Genomic DNA, 17226 nt, shown 5'->3' on the forward strand with positions numbered 1-17226 from the left:
AGTACAGAGTTGTGGTGGAGTTGACATGAAGTAGTGCACTTAGCACAGTGCCTGGTACACAGCAAGTACTCAATAAATGATTGCTGCTGGTGTTGATTGCTTCTTTTGTCCTCATTTTAAACCTTGTCATATTAAACACATTTATTTCAGAAACATTTATCCTTCGATTACAAAGTAGTATATATTCATTGGAAAAAATAAAAACTTAAAACTTGAACCTAGAAAGTACAAGTTCTGATAACCCTACCCCCTACAGGTCATTGCTATTTGGTTTGTTGTCTTTTCTTCTAGAGGGAATGAAACCTAATATTTTTGCATTAACATCTTGACAAGGTTGTTTCTTGCTAAACTCTGTCAACTAATGACTATTACGTAGGCAAATTATTCATCTTCTTTAAGCCTTATCATCGGCAATATAGAGTCATATGAGTACCCATGGTCCAGTTGTGAGAGTGAAATGAGAAAATACAGACATCTTATATGTATATTGTATACTAAGCATGGTGTTGATAATACCAAGTTCAAGGGTTCAGATCCCTGCACCAGCCAGCTGCCAAAATATATATATATATGTATGTGTGTATATATATATATATATATATATATACACACACACATACACACACACACGTACTAGTACATAAAAACACACACAAATAAGAGAAAAAGACTGGAAGAATATTTATAACAATGGAGCTTCCTACAAGACAGTATTAAGGTGATTTTTATTTGCTTCTCTACATTTTTATCACCACACCCACTAACTTTCTGCTAAGAATCTGTGTTAGTTTTATAACCAAAAAACACTGTTTTTAAAAAAAAGATAACAGATAAGATTAGCCAACAAGAGAAAGGAGTCAGGAGGAGATTGTCTAAGTGTCTATATGTCTCTGACCCACCAAGCCTATGGGAAGTGAGCTAGAGGTCATCTCAAAGAGGAAGGGCTGGCCTGTCACTGAGAAGAGGAGGTGCTCTCAGGAGCCACTGTCAAGTTCTGTGGCCTCTCTCCCCAGGGTAATGTAGGAGACAATGCACAATAATCTTCTGTCTTTTGCTTTCAGGGGTCCAAAGCCCTACGATCTCTCTCAGACACACTGTAATGAAGCTTTCGCTGATCCCCCAAAGCACTTTCTTCTAGGGAATTCAAAGAGATGAGCAAAGTCTACAAGTTTAGGCCAGGATTTAGGGTCTCAGACCTGGGGTTAAGCACTGGCTTCTTCACATATTGCTGAGGGAATTAAGGGCCATAACTTACCCCAATTATCTTATCTGTAAAATGGGGGTAATAAAAGCATCCAATTCACAGAGTTGTGAGGAATCCTTGACTTAACCTGGATAAAGAGCACCTGCAAACAGAAAGCACGTAATAGATTCTTAATTCGAGTACATTGCCTGATAAGAGGTATGTAACTTAGTATAGAATTGCTAATTAAAGAATGAGTGAATTTAGATAGGCATTCAAGAAATATACTTAGATGGGAAAGAGCAACTGTCAGAATAATATATAGAGTATGACTCCTTCTGTATGTGTATAAATATAAACATCCATCATCTCCTCCATCATCTGGGAGGAGACTTTTTAAGATAAGGAATGAGGTGACAATTTGTAGAAATAATCCCAGAGAGTATTTGCTATGGTTTGAATGTGTCCCCCCAAAGTTCACGTGTCAGAAATGTAATCCCCAATCTAACTGTATTAAGAGGTGGGGTCTTTGAGATATGATTGGTTCAGGGCTGGCCAGTGGCTCACTCAGGAGAGTGCAGTGGGGATAACACCAAGGCCACGGGTTTGGATCCTATTTAGGGATGGTTGGTTAGCTCACTTGGGAGAGCGTGTTGCTGACAACACCAAGCCAAGGGTTAAGGTCCCCCTACTGGTCATCTTTAAAAAAAAAAAAATGTGATTGGTTCAACATGAGCTTTTGAGGGGAAAAGAAAAAATAAAACAGGTGATTGGGTCATGAGGGCAGAGCCTTCATCAATAGATTAATCCATTCACGGATTAATGAATTAATGGGTCAATGGATTAATTAATAGATTATCATGGTAGTAGGTTAGTTATCAGGAGAGCGGGTTTGTTATAAAAGCCAGTTTTGCTCTCAATGCACCCCTTGCCACGTGATGCCCTGTGCCCCCTCAGGATTCTGTAGAGTCCCCACCAGCAAGAAGGCCCTCACCAGTTGTGGCCTCTCTACCTAGGACTTCCCAACCTCCAGAACTGTAATAAATAAATTTCTTTCTTTTTTTTTTTTTTTAAAAAGATGACCGGTAAGGGGATCTCAACCCTTGGCTTGGTGTTGTCAGCACCACGCTCAGCCAGTGAGCAAACCGGCCATCCCTATATAGGATCCGAACCCGTGGCCTTGGTGTTATCAGCACCGCACTCTACCAAGTGAGCCACGGGCTGGCCTTAAATAAATTTCTTTATAAATTACCCTGTCTTGGGTACTCAGTTATAGCAACAGAAAATGAACTAAGACAGTACCTTTTCTTTTTCTTTTTGACAGCTGGCTGATAAGTGTATCTGAATCTTTGACTAAGACAGTATCTTTTATGTACAGTTGAGTTAAGCAGGGTATTGCAGGGAGGCAAAACTGGTTTGTAAGTGCCAATAAGAAAACTGAAACCTAATCCATTATATTGGATTAGGAAAAGGAGACTCATTAATTTTTCTTAGACTATCACAAAGGTTAGTATAACCAACCTACAAAGGCAATGAAGATGAGGAGGAATGTAGAGAATCTGGTAGCATTTTACACGTAAAGCTCGTAGTACTTGCTAGCTGTTTAGACATGGGTGTGAACAAAAAGGAGGCTTCAATAATGACGCTAAGATTTTTGGTCAGAAATGTTACAGGACACAGGTATGGCTGTCTGTCGTCTTTCAAAAATAAATTACTTAAAAGTCAATTGTTGGTGAAAATGGAAGTCAGCTTTTATTCAGGAATATAGTGACCTGAGGAGAGACCTTAGACTAACCCTTCTCTCCAGTAAACCTGAAGGAAAATGGCCAAACTAAAACCATCTCAAAGAGTCAGATTTACTGAGGGTTTTTTAAAGAGGGGTTTGAGGGAATGGAATGTGGGAAATGAAAAGGAGGAGGGAGGTAGATGTGGGCTGTGGGGGCTCCATGCAAGGAGTCAGGAGCAAGGTCTTGCCAAGGTTCTGTCTGGTTTCTGCTCCTATCCTTGCTGTTATCTCAGGGTTCTGCTTCTTACTTGATGTCTTCCTTGGTTTCCCAGCATCTGGATAGTATGTGCAAGTCTGCAGCTGCAGGCTGACTGGAAAACAAGTTTACATTGAGGTAAATAATGTCATTTTGCCCCACAACCAAGACTCAAAATGTCAAATAACCATGGGAAAAGAGGGAACTCAGAGAAAAAAACTGTGTCCTTTTAAAATCTTTTAGAGCCCATGTGGTTTTAGGTCACACTATGGCTTCAGTCCTGCTCACTCCAACAGAAAGAGAAAGGCATCTTCTGACAGCTGGAACTGGCCTGAAACTGTTAGTTAGGACTTGATGTCCTCCTGTTAAACATAAACAATTTCACAGAAGGTTATCATCAAACAAGGCTACTCTGTCACTTTGTGGATCAAGACAAAAACAGAACCACTTGATAATCACATACGTGTTTACATGGACAAAAACATGAACATTGTCCAAAGCACAAAAATGACTAAACATCTCCCTATCCTAGCTAACGTGAAGGATTGTTACTTCTTTACCAGTTACAGGTCTAGCCTGTCTTCATTCCTCCCACCTTCTAAAAAGATTAAGATACCCAGTCACAGAATTATGCCTGCTTCCTGACAGTATTAGTTCCAGACCAAAGCTGCTTTCTTGAACCTTTCCCCAAATCACGTAAGAGAAGCTCAAATCCTATAAGAAGCCCTTTAAGTCTTACAACCCTCTTTCTCTCTCCTTCTCTTTCTTTCTTTCTTTTCTTTTCTTTTTTTTTTTTTTTTTTCTTGTTTGTTTGTTTTGTTTTGTCTTTCAGTTGCTGGCATGGGGATTCGACCAGTGACCTTGGTGTAAGGCTGTGCTCTAATCAATTGAGCTAACCGGCCAGCCCTTACTCCCTCTTACAGAGACCCTCCGTCACTGGAATGAGTCAATCAATAAATTCATGTTTGTTCAGTTACAGATGTGTTCTTGGTGGTCTTTTTGGCTGAAGGGCATTGACACTGGCATTAGCAACTTAAATTGAATGATGTTGCCACTGCCCAAAATAGAAAAACTGGGGCATGGTGAATGATTGGGGTCGGTCAACTCTGCTAGCCCGTCTGCCAAGCCGTCTGCCAAGCCGAAACAGGAGATGCTGTCACCCATTTCTGCATGCCCCAGGCAGAGGCTGGAAGGCTTGCCAGTACCTCTCAGAAGCGCTCTGGGGCGTTTACCGATCCTCCATGCTGGTTTTTTTTTTTTTTTTTTTTGTCTTTATTGTGACCGGTACTCAGCCAGTGAGTGCACCGGCCATTCCTATATAGGATCCGAACCCGCGGCGGGAGCGTCGCCGCGCTCCCAGCGCCACATTCTCCCCAGTGCGCCACGGGCTCGGCCCCTCCATGCTGTTCCAAGGCATCACCACCTTCATTTATATTAAAACAGACGAGGGCCGGCCAGTTAGCTGGCTTGGGATCGTGGTGTTGACACTAAGGTCAAGGGTTCTGATCCCCATACCGGCCAGCTGCCATTAAAAAAAAAGAAGTAATTAATAGCTGATATTTAATGAGTGTGTACTGAGTGCCAGACAGTGTTCTAAGGGCTCCAGATGTTTTAATCCAGATGTTTTAATCCAGATGCTTAAGGGCGAGCGGGCGGGCGCGGGCTCGTTAACCCTCCCCACGACCCTCCCGGAGGCTTCTCAGCCCAGTTTACAGATGAGGAAACTCATCTCCAGAGACGTTAATTCCAGATGTTAAGAAAAAATTCCTGTTTTACTACTGCGGAAACAGATACAGAGAAATAACATAACTTGCGGAATAAGGATTCCGACCTCGGCGATATTCTTCCTTCCTCGAGCCCTAGCGACTAAGTCGAGAGGCAGCCATCTTGTTTATAGTCGGCTAGGACTGCAACTCCCGGCACCCCTCGCGGCAGCGTCCCTCCACACACAACAAATCCCGCCGTGCCCCTGGGCGGCGCGGGGTGGAGGGTTCTAGAAGGCGTGACGTGGGGTCGGGAGTGGGCTCAGAGGCGGGCGCTTCTCAGCAGTCACGGTGGCCGCAGCTGCAGGGCCTGGGGACGCGGGTGGCCGGGGACGCGGTCGCAGCCTCGTCGTCACGCCGACCATGGCCGCGCTCGGTCGGCCGTTCAGCGGCCTCCCCCTGAGCGGCAGCTCGGACATCCTACAGCCGCCGCCGGCCTTCGCTGGCCGGGCCTTCCCGCCGGGAGCTGACGGCGCCGAGCTGGCCCCGCGGCCGGGATCCCGCGCCGCCCCGAGCAGCCCCGGCGGGAGCGCGGCGCGCGGACGGTGAGGAGCGGGGCGAGCGGGCGGGCGCGGGCTCGTTAACCCTCCCCACGACCCTCCGCCGGAGGCTTCTCAGCCTAGTTTACAGATGAGGAAACTCATCTCCAGAGACGTTAACTGTGAGTCTCCTGAGGTCGCACAGCCCGGGAATCCGGTTCGAACCTCGGCCCGGCTGCGCCCCCAAGAAGCGAGACTTTTCCAGTTGGAACCTGGGCGACTCGAGTCCAGGTGTCCCCTGCCCTTCCAAACTGCGGCGCGGCCGCCGAGGGTAACAACTTTCAGCGCCTCTCGGACACTCAGTTTCCTCATCCGCAAATGGGGACAGAAAAGTGAGATCTTAGAAATAAAGTGCTTGCTTAGCACAGTGCCTGAACCACGTTCTTGTTCCCTTCCCAGCGTTGGTCCTCCCAAATGTGTCTCCCAATACCGTGACAAAACGACAAGTTTAGATATCAATGTCTGGTTATGTTGGGACCACCCAACATTACCTGACTTCCCTTGTGACCTGTATCCATTCCACTCTGCAAGGAAAGGGACCTGTGGTATGTTGGAGGTGAGCAAAATAACTTGAGCAAGAAAGGATGCTGAAAACACAGCTCAAATCAGTTTCTCAATTGACTGATTTTTGTTTGTTTCAACAGTGTTTCAGGTCGTTGTAAAAAGAAACACAAGCGAGAGGAAGAAGAGGATGATGAGTAAGTTTCAGGGGCCATTCTCTTTATGATCACTGTTAAAGTAACCTATGTTATGTCCGGAACTACTTGTTTTAAGAGAAAAGGTAAAATAGTAGGTATGTCTCTGGAAGGAGGCACAAGAAACTAGTAACATTGGTTGCCCTTTAGGGAAAATAACCGTGGCTGGCAGGCAGGTCAGAGGGAAACTTTTCGCTTTGTAACTGATTGTAATGTTTGAATTTTGAGCCGTGTTAATATTAGATGTACAATGTAAAATAAGTCAAAGGATTCGTATTGAAAAGTCTTATTCACCACACTCCTAGTTCTCTTCCCCAGGGGCAACCCCTGTTACCTGTTTCTTGTGTCTCTTTTGAAAGATAATCTAAAAATTTGCAAGTTTATAATCATATATCTCTGGCTTTTTGCATTTGTAGGAAGATACTGTTCACACTGTGCAACACATTAATCTTTGCATTTTACTCCTGTAGCTTGTTACATATCAGCACATAGAATTCTACCTAATTTCTTTTCAACAGTTGAATGGAATTCTATCATAGAACTAGATACAGATAATTAACCAGTCTCCTATTGATGGATTTCCAAGTTATTTCTAATCTAATTACAAATCTACTATGACCATTCTTTTGAAGTTCCAGTGTGTATTTTCAAGTAGGTGAGTGGATTCCTTGATGTTGAATTGCTGGGTCTCAAAATGTGTGCATTTTACATTTGGAAAAAGAGTTGTTGCCAGCTTATACTTCTGTTAACAATGGGAATGCCTTTTTCTCCATCATCTTACTAGAACTATATTTTCAAACTTTTGAAGTGCCACTTAATTGATAGGTGAAAAATTACATCTCATAGACAGGAAGTCTAACAGAAAAAGAAGAAGAATTCCTCAGAGAGGATATCCAAATGCCCAACCAAATAAAGAAGTGTTCAACCTCAACAGTCTTTAGGGATATGCATATTAAAGCCACAATGAGATACTACTCTACCGCTAGATACTGGAGAGTATTGGAGCTATCAAACACTATGGGTGGGAGTGTAAATTAGTACAAGCACTTTGGAAAACAGTTTGGCATTATCTAATAAATTTGAAGGCCCGAGTACCCTTTTAATTAACAATTCCCCTCCTATGTGCCCTACAGAAGTTCATACACTTGCACACCAGGAGAAACGTACAAGAAAGTTCATAGCATCCTTGTTTATGATAGCTCAAAACTGGAAACAACCCAAATGTCCCTCAGTAGTGAAATGGATAAAATAAATTATAAATTCATGCAATGGAGTTTTATACAGGAAAAACAAAAACAGACTTCACTTAGCAAGGTTATGTGTCTTATCAGCGTAATATGAGCAAAAGAAGCATCACAAGAATGTACAAAGGGACTTCAAAAAGCTCATGGAAAAATGGAATTAAAAGATAAAAATAAAAAATATAAACTTCTCAAAATAACCTCCATCAAGTTCAAAACACTTTTGAGAGCAGTGATTCCAGACATTTAATCCATCCCTAAAGAACCAAGGGTCCTGGGAATTTCACCGTCAGTGCAGTCTTTTATATCATAACTAGAGAAAAATGGGTACCCTTTAAAGATTTTTTGAGATTAAGTAACCAAAAGAAGTCAGAAGGAGCCAAGTCAGGACTGTAAGGACCTAATGATTTCCCATTGAAACAAACTCTCACAAAATTGCCCTTGTTTGATGAGAGGAACAAGCAGCATTGTCTTGTCGTGGTGGAGAAAGATTGGCGAAACTTTCCTGGGTGTTTTTCTGCTAATGCTTTGGCTACCTTTCTGAAAACACTCCCATAATAAGCAGATGCTATCATTCTTTGGCCCTCCAGAACAACAAGCAGAATGCCTTAAGCATCCCAAAAAACTGTTGCCATGACCTTTGCTCTTGACTGGTCCACTTTTGCTCTAACTGGACTACTTCCACCCTCTTAATAGCCATGGCTTTGATTGTGCTTTGTCTTTAGGATCTTACTGGTAAAGCCATATTTCATTTCCTGTTACAATTCTCCGAAGAGATGCTTCAGGATTTTGATCCCACATGTTTAACATTTCCATTGAAAGCTCTGCTCTTATCTTTAGCTGATCTGGTCCAACAGTTTTGGCACCCATCAAATGGAAAGTTTGCTCAACTGTAATTTTTCAGTCAGAATTGTGTAAGCTGAACCATTTGAGAAGTCTTTGGTGTTGGCAGTTATTTCTGCTGCTATTCGTCGGTTCTTTTCAGTTAGGGCACAAACAGGATTAGTTTTTCCGTACAAATTGATGTGGATGGTATGCCTCTGTAGGCTTAATTTCTAACATTGTCTCATCCCTTCTTAAAATGAGTTACCCATTTGTTAACTGCTGATTTATTGGGGGTATTGTGCCCATAAACTTTAAGTATCAGTGATGTCACCATTCTTCCACCTAAGCTTCGCCATAAATTTGACATTCGTGCTTGCTTCAATTTTAGCAGAATTTATATTGCTGTAATAGGGGCTCTTTTCAAACTGATGTCTTATTCTTCCTAGTGACTCAAACTGGATCCTGTTCACACATGTTAGTACAAGTTTATTTTGGTACAAGAATATTTTGAAATCCATGTATAGTTTTTTCATAATACATATTTTCCATGAACTTTTTGAAGATCCCTCATTTACAGTATAATTCCCCAACTGTAAAGTTCAAAAACAGGCAGAAGTAGACATTATTGTTTAGGAATGCATACCTACGTATGTGGTAATGTATTTTTTATAAAAGAAAGTAATTACCGTAAAAGATTGAGAGTAAAGTGTTTATCTCTAGAAAGTAGGGAATAGATTACCATTTGGGGATGCTGGCAGTGTTCTGTATCTTAGATGAAATTTTCATGGATGTTTGTTGTGTAATTATTTAAGTTGTATGTTTGATGTACTTTGTGTAGAATTTTATAGATAAGAGTAAAGAAATTAGATCACTATTTTAATTTGTTTGTTCGTTATAAGAGATATTGAACATCTTTTCCTTTAAGCCATTTGTGTTTAATTTTGTGTGAACTGCTAATGTTTCTGCCAATATTTTATTGGCTTATTGGTCTTTTTCTTATTGATTTTTAAGAAATTTTTCTTAAGAAAATTAGCTGTTTATTGTGTTTATTGTGTGTGTTGCATATGTTTTATTTAAATTTGTTGTTTTTTAACTTTGGATTTTTTTTTTTTTTTTGGCCACCAGAAACTTTGGATTTTCTAAACTTGTTGATACATAGATTCATAAAACAGTAGATTTGGAAGTTGCTGTAGTTTAAAAACCACTGGATCAGGCAATATTTATGTTCTTTATTGCCTTGGTATTGCTATGGAAAACACAGGAACCTTTTTGTTCTGCTTTCCAAAACATCACATATGCTTAAACTATCCAATACTACAGAAATATTAGCTAAACATTCTTAATACTTTCTTATGAGTTAAAACTAATTATAAAGCAAATATATTGTCTAATAGTTGTTTCTGATCAAAAATCTAGGTTTGAGAGAGCATTATTACTTGTCAGATTTTATATCACCAGAAACTTTAATGTTGAGTTTCACAGTAAATAGAATAGAAATTTTTCCTTGTAAGTACATGCTGCTTCCTTTGACCTTCAGTTTAGAGAAGCAGAAGCTGTAGTAGCCATTAATGATTTTTTTGGTTACAGAAATGTGTCCTGCTCTTGAGGCTCCACTTGCTTATGTCCAGGCAATAAAGTACTTTTGGTCTAAATACTTAGATAGGACAGGGCCGGTTGTCTATTTAATTAGCTTCAGACAGCTTTCAACTAAACACTGGGCATGTTGTAGTCCTTGCAAATACTAGTTCATGGTAAGAGTTTGACCAGTTGAACCTCCCTAAGAAGGCAGGGGGATTTAGTAAAAATGGCATAAAGGTAGGATTCAGGAGCTCTGGGGTCTGGTCCCCAACATCTAACTTACTGTATTATTGTGACACTTTGGAGGGTCCAGGTTAGCTTTTCTAGGTCCTTGTTTCCAAATCCGTAAAAGAAAGATCTTGGATTGGATGGATTGTAAGGTTTCTATGAAGGACAAATTTGTCTAGGAAGTAAAGATAGTATGTTGCAAAGTGAAAGAAAAGTGGAAAGTTGGACCCCATTACTGGTCACGGACTGATAGAGCCCAGTGACAACCTCTGACATTTTGAAGGGGACCAAGAAATCAGTGCTATCACCTGCACCTGTAGTACTTGGAACAGCGTTGATGAGGCATACATTTTTACCCTAAGGGAATATAGGAGGGATGCTGGGCCACCTGTCTGTATGTTCGATGGAGCAGCAGCAGTATGACAAAAATGTGAATTGCTCCTTTTTGTTATTTTTGGTTTCTTTAGTTCCCCCTTGATCTTTCCAGAGCCAAATTGGTAGGAATGACTTTAAAGTTCCCATACTGAACACTTGATGAAAAGCAGTAGAAGGAAACATCTCAGGTAGGATGTGAGAATGACAGAAAAAAAAAAAAATGCATGATTTCCATCTTGTAATCACACACTGTCAAGAAAGCTAGAACTTTTTCATACAAAAATTTGATTAGAGATAGGGATAATATACATTTCATTTATAGTAGTTAGAGTTTTTATTGAATTTTTTTCTTTTATTTATTTTTTCCAGTTGTCCAGTAAGAAAGAAAAGATTAACAGAAGCAGAGGTCTGTGGTGGTCCTAATGACTGGATTCTTTGTGCACATCAGGATGTAGAGGGTCATGGAGTAAATCCATGCCCTAGTGGCCTTTCTGTACCTGGCATGTTAGATGTTATTTGTGAAGAAATGGATCAGACAACTGGAGAACCCCAGTGTGAAGTTGCTCGAAGGCGGCTTCAGGAGATTGAGGACAGGTAAATGAGCAGTGTGTATAACTGGCTTGTTGCTGTTCCTGTGGAGCATCTCTACTCTTTTAAGCTAGTTTAATTCATCATTTAGTGATACCTTAATCCTCAATCTCTCTGAGAGACTATAAAAATCAGAGAATTCAAAGTGTATACTTTAAATTAAAGTGAGTCCTTCCATAGATCTGTACTAAGCATTTTCACTTACTATCTCTGAATATTAACTTTTGGTTTATGAGATAGTTTTCTGGGACAGAGTCTTCAAGTTTGATCGCATCATATGTAAAACTTTTTTCTTAAACGTTGAACAACCCTTCACTGTGTATGCTTTTTTCACCCAGGTATAGCCTTATTTTTTTACTTGTCTTTTGCCATAGCACTTGTTGCTTTTACCCTTGTTTATTTTTAAATCTTTGTCCAGTTACTAGAAGAATATGTAATAGCTTGATTAAATTTTTTTTTCTCTCTTCTGCTGCTGCCTTAACTTATTTAGGATAATTGACGAAGATGAAGAAGTTGAAGCTGACAGAAATGCCAACCATCTCCCCAGTCTTGTCCTTTCTGATACCATGAAAACAGGTTTGAAGAGGGAATTCGATGAAGTCTTTACAAAGAAAATGATTGAGTCCATGTAAGTTTTAGTAACTGATTTCCATTTAATTTTGATCTTGGAAGGAAAACCCAGTGTCTCTAGACACTGTCCATCCTTTCCTAGTCAGCTCTTTATTTCCTGATCACTGGGCAAGTAAAAGCAAAGTAGATTTTGTATTAGACCATGTTGGAGATAGGCTTTTTCTTCATTCGTTGGGGATGAGCAAAACGTTGTGTAAGCAGGAGTTTGAAATATGCAGGAGCAACTGCCTTGCCTTCTTACCTTTTGGTTCTTGTAAAGTCCCGAAATACTCTCAAGTCTAATTTTTGGAAATGGGAGGACTGGCAAGAGAGAAGCCCATTCTCTTAAACTCTTGTGATAGGATATAGGAACCACATTTGAAGCCTTGTTTACCTGGCTCTCTCAGTTATCCAGGAACACAACTATGTCTAGGCAACAGAAAAATAAGGTGTCCCAGCAGTCAAAATAGTTATCACGAAGGCCACAAATCAAAGCTCATATTCTTGGTTCATAACAGCCCCTCAGCGCCTTTAGCAGAGCTGTTTTGCTCTAATCTAAACAGTTTATTTAGTAAACTCAGTCATCTGGTTTCCTAGATCATCAGAGTAGAAACACAGAAATAGTAAGTGAGAGCAGAACAGACTGCTAGTAGGAAGTAGTGACAACAGTGTGAGGACAAGAGAGGGAACTGGAAAGGAAACACAAGAACCTAAAAAGCAAAGTGACCTGAGGCCTATTAACATAAGAACTAATGGTTAGACCTGTAATCCCATAGTCCCTGCTCCTAAATTATCTCAAATCCTCGTTATTCGATATGTAAAATAGTAGGCTCGTTACAAAGTGCCATTTAGGTATTGCCTAGAAAAGACTATATAGTTTTGGTACTCAGTGAAGGTAAGTTTCAGTTATCTGAAAAAGCCTCTTAATATACCAGTCCCGGTGGTGCCAGGTTGATGAAGCATTATTGCTTTGGACACAATGGAAGTGATTTGTGCTCTGAAGTTTAGTTGCTACTTGCTATTAGATCACAGAAGTTTTGCATTAGCACCCTAACTTGAGTTTATAATTAACTACCCAGCCCTGAGGGTAGCTAAAAGTAAGCAGGTCACATTGCCTTCCATCCTAAAACTTAGCACTTTTCTGCTCTTGGTAGTCTTCCAGAAGCTAATCTATGGGGGCAGCTTCATCCTTTGTGTTTTATTTTTACCTTACTTGCCTTTGGGTCCCAGAAACTGTCATTGCCACAGGAGTGGGAGGGGTGTGTGTGTGACATAATCATTTTGGCTTAACTGCACAGCATTATACTTCATAGCTATACCAAGCAAAAGATATCTGAGGTACTTGTAATGTGATTGTCCAGTGTGTCATTTTCATTTATAGTGATGATTTTTTTTTTTTAAAAGATGACTGGTAAGGGGATCTTAACCCTTGGCTTGGTGTTGTCAGCACCACACTCTCCTAAGTGAGCCACGGGCCGGCCCTCATTTATAGTGATTTAGTGCAAGATAGCCACCCAGATCTGGTAATACCACAATTTTTTAAAAAATTAAAACATTAAATCAAAGGCTCTTTCACATTGGCTGTTTATATTACTTTTAGTCACAGCATCAGTACAACCAGTTGTTTTGGTGAAAAATGTGTGTAGAACTGAGATTTTATGTATTTGAGTGGTCTTTCTAAAGATCAGTTTGGATTGTCCTAAATCCCGTTGTGATGCCATCAGTTCTTTAAGGTATCAGGTAGCAAACATTAGCTTTTCAATATATAGCTTTTTTTAAAATGTCCTAAAATTTTTGATAAAACTCTGTATTTTATGTTTTAGGAGCCGTCCCTCCATGGAGCTTGTGCTCTGGAAACCTCTCCCTGAACTCCTTTCTGATAAGCCAAAGCCATCATCTAATGCTAAGAACTGTGCAGGAGAGAGCCAAACAAAGCATGCAGTTGCTGGCACTGCCTTCCCTCAGAGAAGTGAACTGTTCTTGGAACCTCGGCAAACAGGGATGCCTCTTTACAATAGTTTGGAGACAGCTGCTAGCACAGAAGAAGAGATGGAACTCTAGAACCAGTTTCTATACTAAAGTTCTCAAGTTTTAGAAGCCTCCTGTGTTCAGTCATGAGCCTACTTGTGTAGCATAGGGACTTGAAAGTTTTATGAAACGGGTGTAATAATATCTCCACCTGTGATTTGGGGTGGGACTCTCATTTTGGGTAGCCATTTATTGAATTCAACTTTTTGCCAAGGAAGCTTGTCTCAAGAGAAAAGCAGTTTCCTACAGAGCTTATTAAAGGAATGTTAGATTACAGTCTTTTCAAAGGCAAGTATAGAAGCTATATGTGTAAGAGTGATTTAAGTCACCTGCCACAGTGTCTAAACCATTCAGACACTTGGAAAATATTCTCCTCAAGTTGAAAAAAGATGATTAAGAAAGAAGGATGCTCCTGTAACTGAACCCTGACAGTTGAATCACAGCTTAGTCTGTAGATATCGGCTGCTTACAATGGTTACTATATATGATTGGGGAGCAGGAGGGAAGAAAGCAGTAGTTTAAGTGTATTGCTAAGAAATTTAACAGAGGCCCTGAAACTTGTATATTAGTTGTCAATTCAATGTAGCTGTATTGATTAAATAACCAGTAGCATTGTGGCACTCCTTTTTGCCTCTGAAAATGCCATAAAAATACAAAGGAAAGGTTTTTCCTTCAAGGCTCTTTTGCCTTGTGCTACTGTTGCTCCTTGATTTCCCTTGCATTATTGATAGGCCCAGTTATTCAGTAATGTTTACAACTTAATTAACTTTGAGTGATAGTTAAAAAGGTAACTATCTGCAAATTGTCTGTGAGGGAAGCATCCTTTAGTTAATCCTAAGGAAGGCTGTTAGTTAAATCCAACATGGATAGCGTCTGTAGTTTTAAAAAAAAAAAAGGTTGTACTTGTATTAGCAAGGTGTTTTTTAATGTTAATTTAGAAAACTGGTTTTTTAAAAAAATTACGTAGCCATTAAAACTTTATGTATTGGGGGGGTGGGGGGGAGGAGGCAGCCGGCAGGTATGGGGATTCAAACCCTTAATGAATAATTAACTGAGAGTATATGGGCAAGTGACACTGAATTTACTGAAACAGCCAGTTTGTCTGGTGCTTAATCTATTGTTAAGTAATCCTAAAAATTAGTGGAGAATAGCTTCCTGCTAGCAGGAAATCTTCATCTTCTTGAATACCTAACTAAACCAGGCTCAAGGTGTCCTTTGGGGTTAACCAGGATTGAAGTTTTTCATTTCTCAGGAAGAGTTCTTCTGTGTGGCAAGGACTTATAGTGCAAGATAAAATGACAATTCCTTTATTGCTACAGAATATCCACTATAAGTTATTAAATGAGTATAATACTGTGATATTGGCCTTTCCATCACACAACAGGAGACCACCCCAGTTCTTTTTGTTTTGTTTTCCGGGTTTCTTCCCCCTTTTTAGGAATCAAATACCTTTTGTAGAAAAAAATGGTTTATGCCAAGTAGAGGTGAATTTTTAGAAACCAGCTTCCAGGCATTTTTTGAAACCCACACTGAAATCCCTCCCCTTGTTACAGTTGGCGTAGAAGTCACAAGTCTGTTAATTGGACTGTTTCTTCTCCAGCCTGTTGTTCCTACTTTCTCTATTTCTGTCTGGATAGTCAGGAAAAGATTTAATGTTTAATATTTAAACAACATATTTAATGTCTACACAGTAAGATTTTTCGAACTTCAAACCAGTATTGAAACCAGTTGGAAACCAGCTAATAGTTTCTTAATCTCAGACTTAGAGATGAATGTAAACTGTATTCTGTTGAAATGTGCAAGTGTTTGATTCATGCCGTTTGAAAAATTCCTGCCTTGAGGTCACTGTTTAATGGGACCAACTTGTAAAGTTTGTAGCCTTAAAGAAATCTTTGTACTTAAAAAATTTTATTCTAATACAAGTCAAAAACATGAAGTGACTTCCCAGAGTTTGGAGTTAGTCCCAGTGTTAGGGTGGAAAGGGAGATGATAGATTTCCAAAACACACCAAGATTGTCTTGTGTAGGAATTGTTGGGCAGGCCTCTAATCAAAGGCCTACAAGATGAAAAGGAGGAGAAAAGAGCCCTGAAAAACAAGGCTATGATACTATTGGTAAATATAGGAGAGAATTAAGGTTCTGATACTGTTGGTAAATATAGGAGACAAATCCAAACAGAACTTGTTTGAGGAGTCAAGTTATCTGACATAAATATTTCTGCAGGAAAATGAATGTTTCATGTTCCATTTTGAACTTTATCTTGCATATGTTTGTACAAAAATTGTCTTCATCCTTGTGGTGCTTATTCATCTGAGCCGTGTCCACAGCCCCAATGCCTCTGCTTTTTGTTTTTCTTTTGTAGCATAAAGCTTTTGCTTTTGCCTTAAGGTTTCCCTAGGGAATTAACAGGTCTTTTCATTTTGTATAGCTTTTGTAGCATGGATCAAACATTGGCTTGTTATGCTAATGTGTGAAGAGAAAAAGTTATCTAAAGCAGGTGAGCTTTAATGAACAAATGTATATTTTCTCTGAGTTTGAATAGGGTGTGTATGGTTTTTGTTTTTTTTGTAATTATGAAGAAAGTAAGTCCAGTTCTCACAAATTTTAATCAGTTTATAAGAAAACTACTCATTCTTGAAAAGATAAAAATGTAAAATTTAGAAGAATAACTAGGGTAGGGGCTAGAACCACGAGAAGTATGTTTACCACCAGGTTCATTTGTTGTTTTAGGTCTGGAACTTAGCTTTGTTTTTTAGTAGTGACAAGAATGGTTCAGTACTAGGAAGGTTCTGGAATATGCTGTCAGTTTTACTTGGAAATGAGAATCTGGTGTTTCTGTATTTTACCATTTTCAATAAAACTTAAGTGTTTTGGACTTTCTGAAATATTTGATTCCTGCCCTTAAGTAAATGAAATCATATCTCTCTGCTTTCCTCTAAATTGTAGTTGAAGCAGCATTCGTATCAGTGAGAGACTTAAATTTATCCTGAAGGGATGATTTTGTTGGGTTAAAGGTAAGTTTCATAACTGAATTAGCTACTTCCAAAATAGGCAGAATATGTTCTGCTATTTGAAAATGCATAGAGGCTGGCCTGTGGCTCACTTGGGAGAGTGCGGTGCTGATAACACCAAGGCCACGGGTTCAGATCGCTATATAGGGATGGCTGGTTAGCTCACTTGGGAGAGTGTGGTGCTGACAACACCAAGTCAAGGGTTAAGATCCCCTTACTGGTCATCTTTAAAAAAAAAAACAAATGGCCCTGCCCCGTGGCTCAATCGGGAGGGTGCGGGGCTGGTAGTGCTTACTGGTCATCTTTAAAAAAAAAAAACAAATGGCCCTGCCCCGTGGCTCACTCGGGAGGGTGCGGGGCTGGTAGTGCTGAAGCCGCGGGTTCAGGTCCTATATAGGGATGGCCGGTGTGGTGCGCTCACTGGCTGAGTGTGGTGCAGCCAACACCGAGCCAGGGGTTACGATCCCCTTACCAGTCAAAACAAAAACAAAAACAAAAAAACCCTAGAATGCTTTCCACTCAGAGGTTTCTTTGCTGTTGATTGTCATTCAGATGGCAGTAGTGATTTGAGTCTTCAAAAAT

At 40.1% G+C, this 17226-nt stretch overlaps 1 protein-coding gene across 2 annotated transcripts; it reads left to right on the forward strand.

The window, feature by feature from the left end:
* Positions 1 to 5161: 5161 nt before the first annotated feature.
* CCDC117 (coiled-coil domain containing 117) lies at positions 5162 to 16518 on the forward strand. 2 transcript variants are annotated; one of them, XM_063087435.1, is made up of 5 exons: positions 5162 to 5473; positions 6112 to 6165; positions 10779 to 11003; positions 11488 to 11625; positions 13430 to 16518. In XM_063087435.1, the coding sequence occupies exons 1-5, from the start codon at positions 5292 to 5294 to the stop codon at positions 13665 to 13667; spliced, it is 837 nt and encodes a 278-aa protein (XP_062943505.1). In that variant the 5' UTR covers positions 5162 to 5291; the 3' UTR covers positions 13668 to 16518. The 2 variants fall into 2 exon arrangements, with proteins under 2 accessions (XP_062943505.1, XP_062943506.1); XM_063087436.1 differs by lacking the exon at positions 5162 to 5473 and adding an exon at positions 5892 to 6023.
* The last annotated feature ends 708 nt before the right edge of the window (positions 16519 to 17226 follow it).

The sequence above is a fragment of the Cynocephalus volans genome, chromosome 2 (assembly GCF_027409185.1).
Source record: "Cynocephalus volans isolate mCynVol1 chromosome 2, mCynVol1.pri, whole genome shotgun sequence".
NCBI lineage: Eukaryota > Metazoa > Chordata > Mammalia > Dermoptera > Cynocephalidae > Cynocephalus > Cynocephalus volans.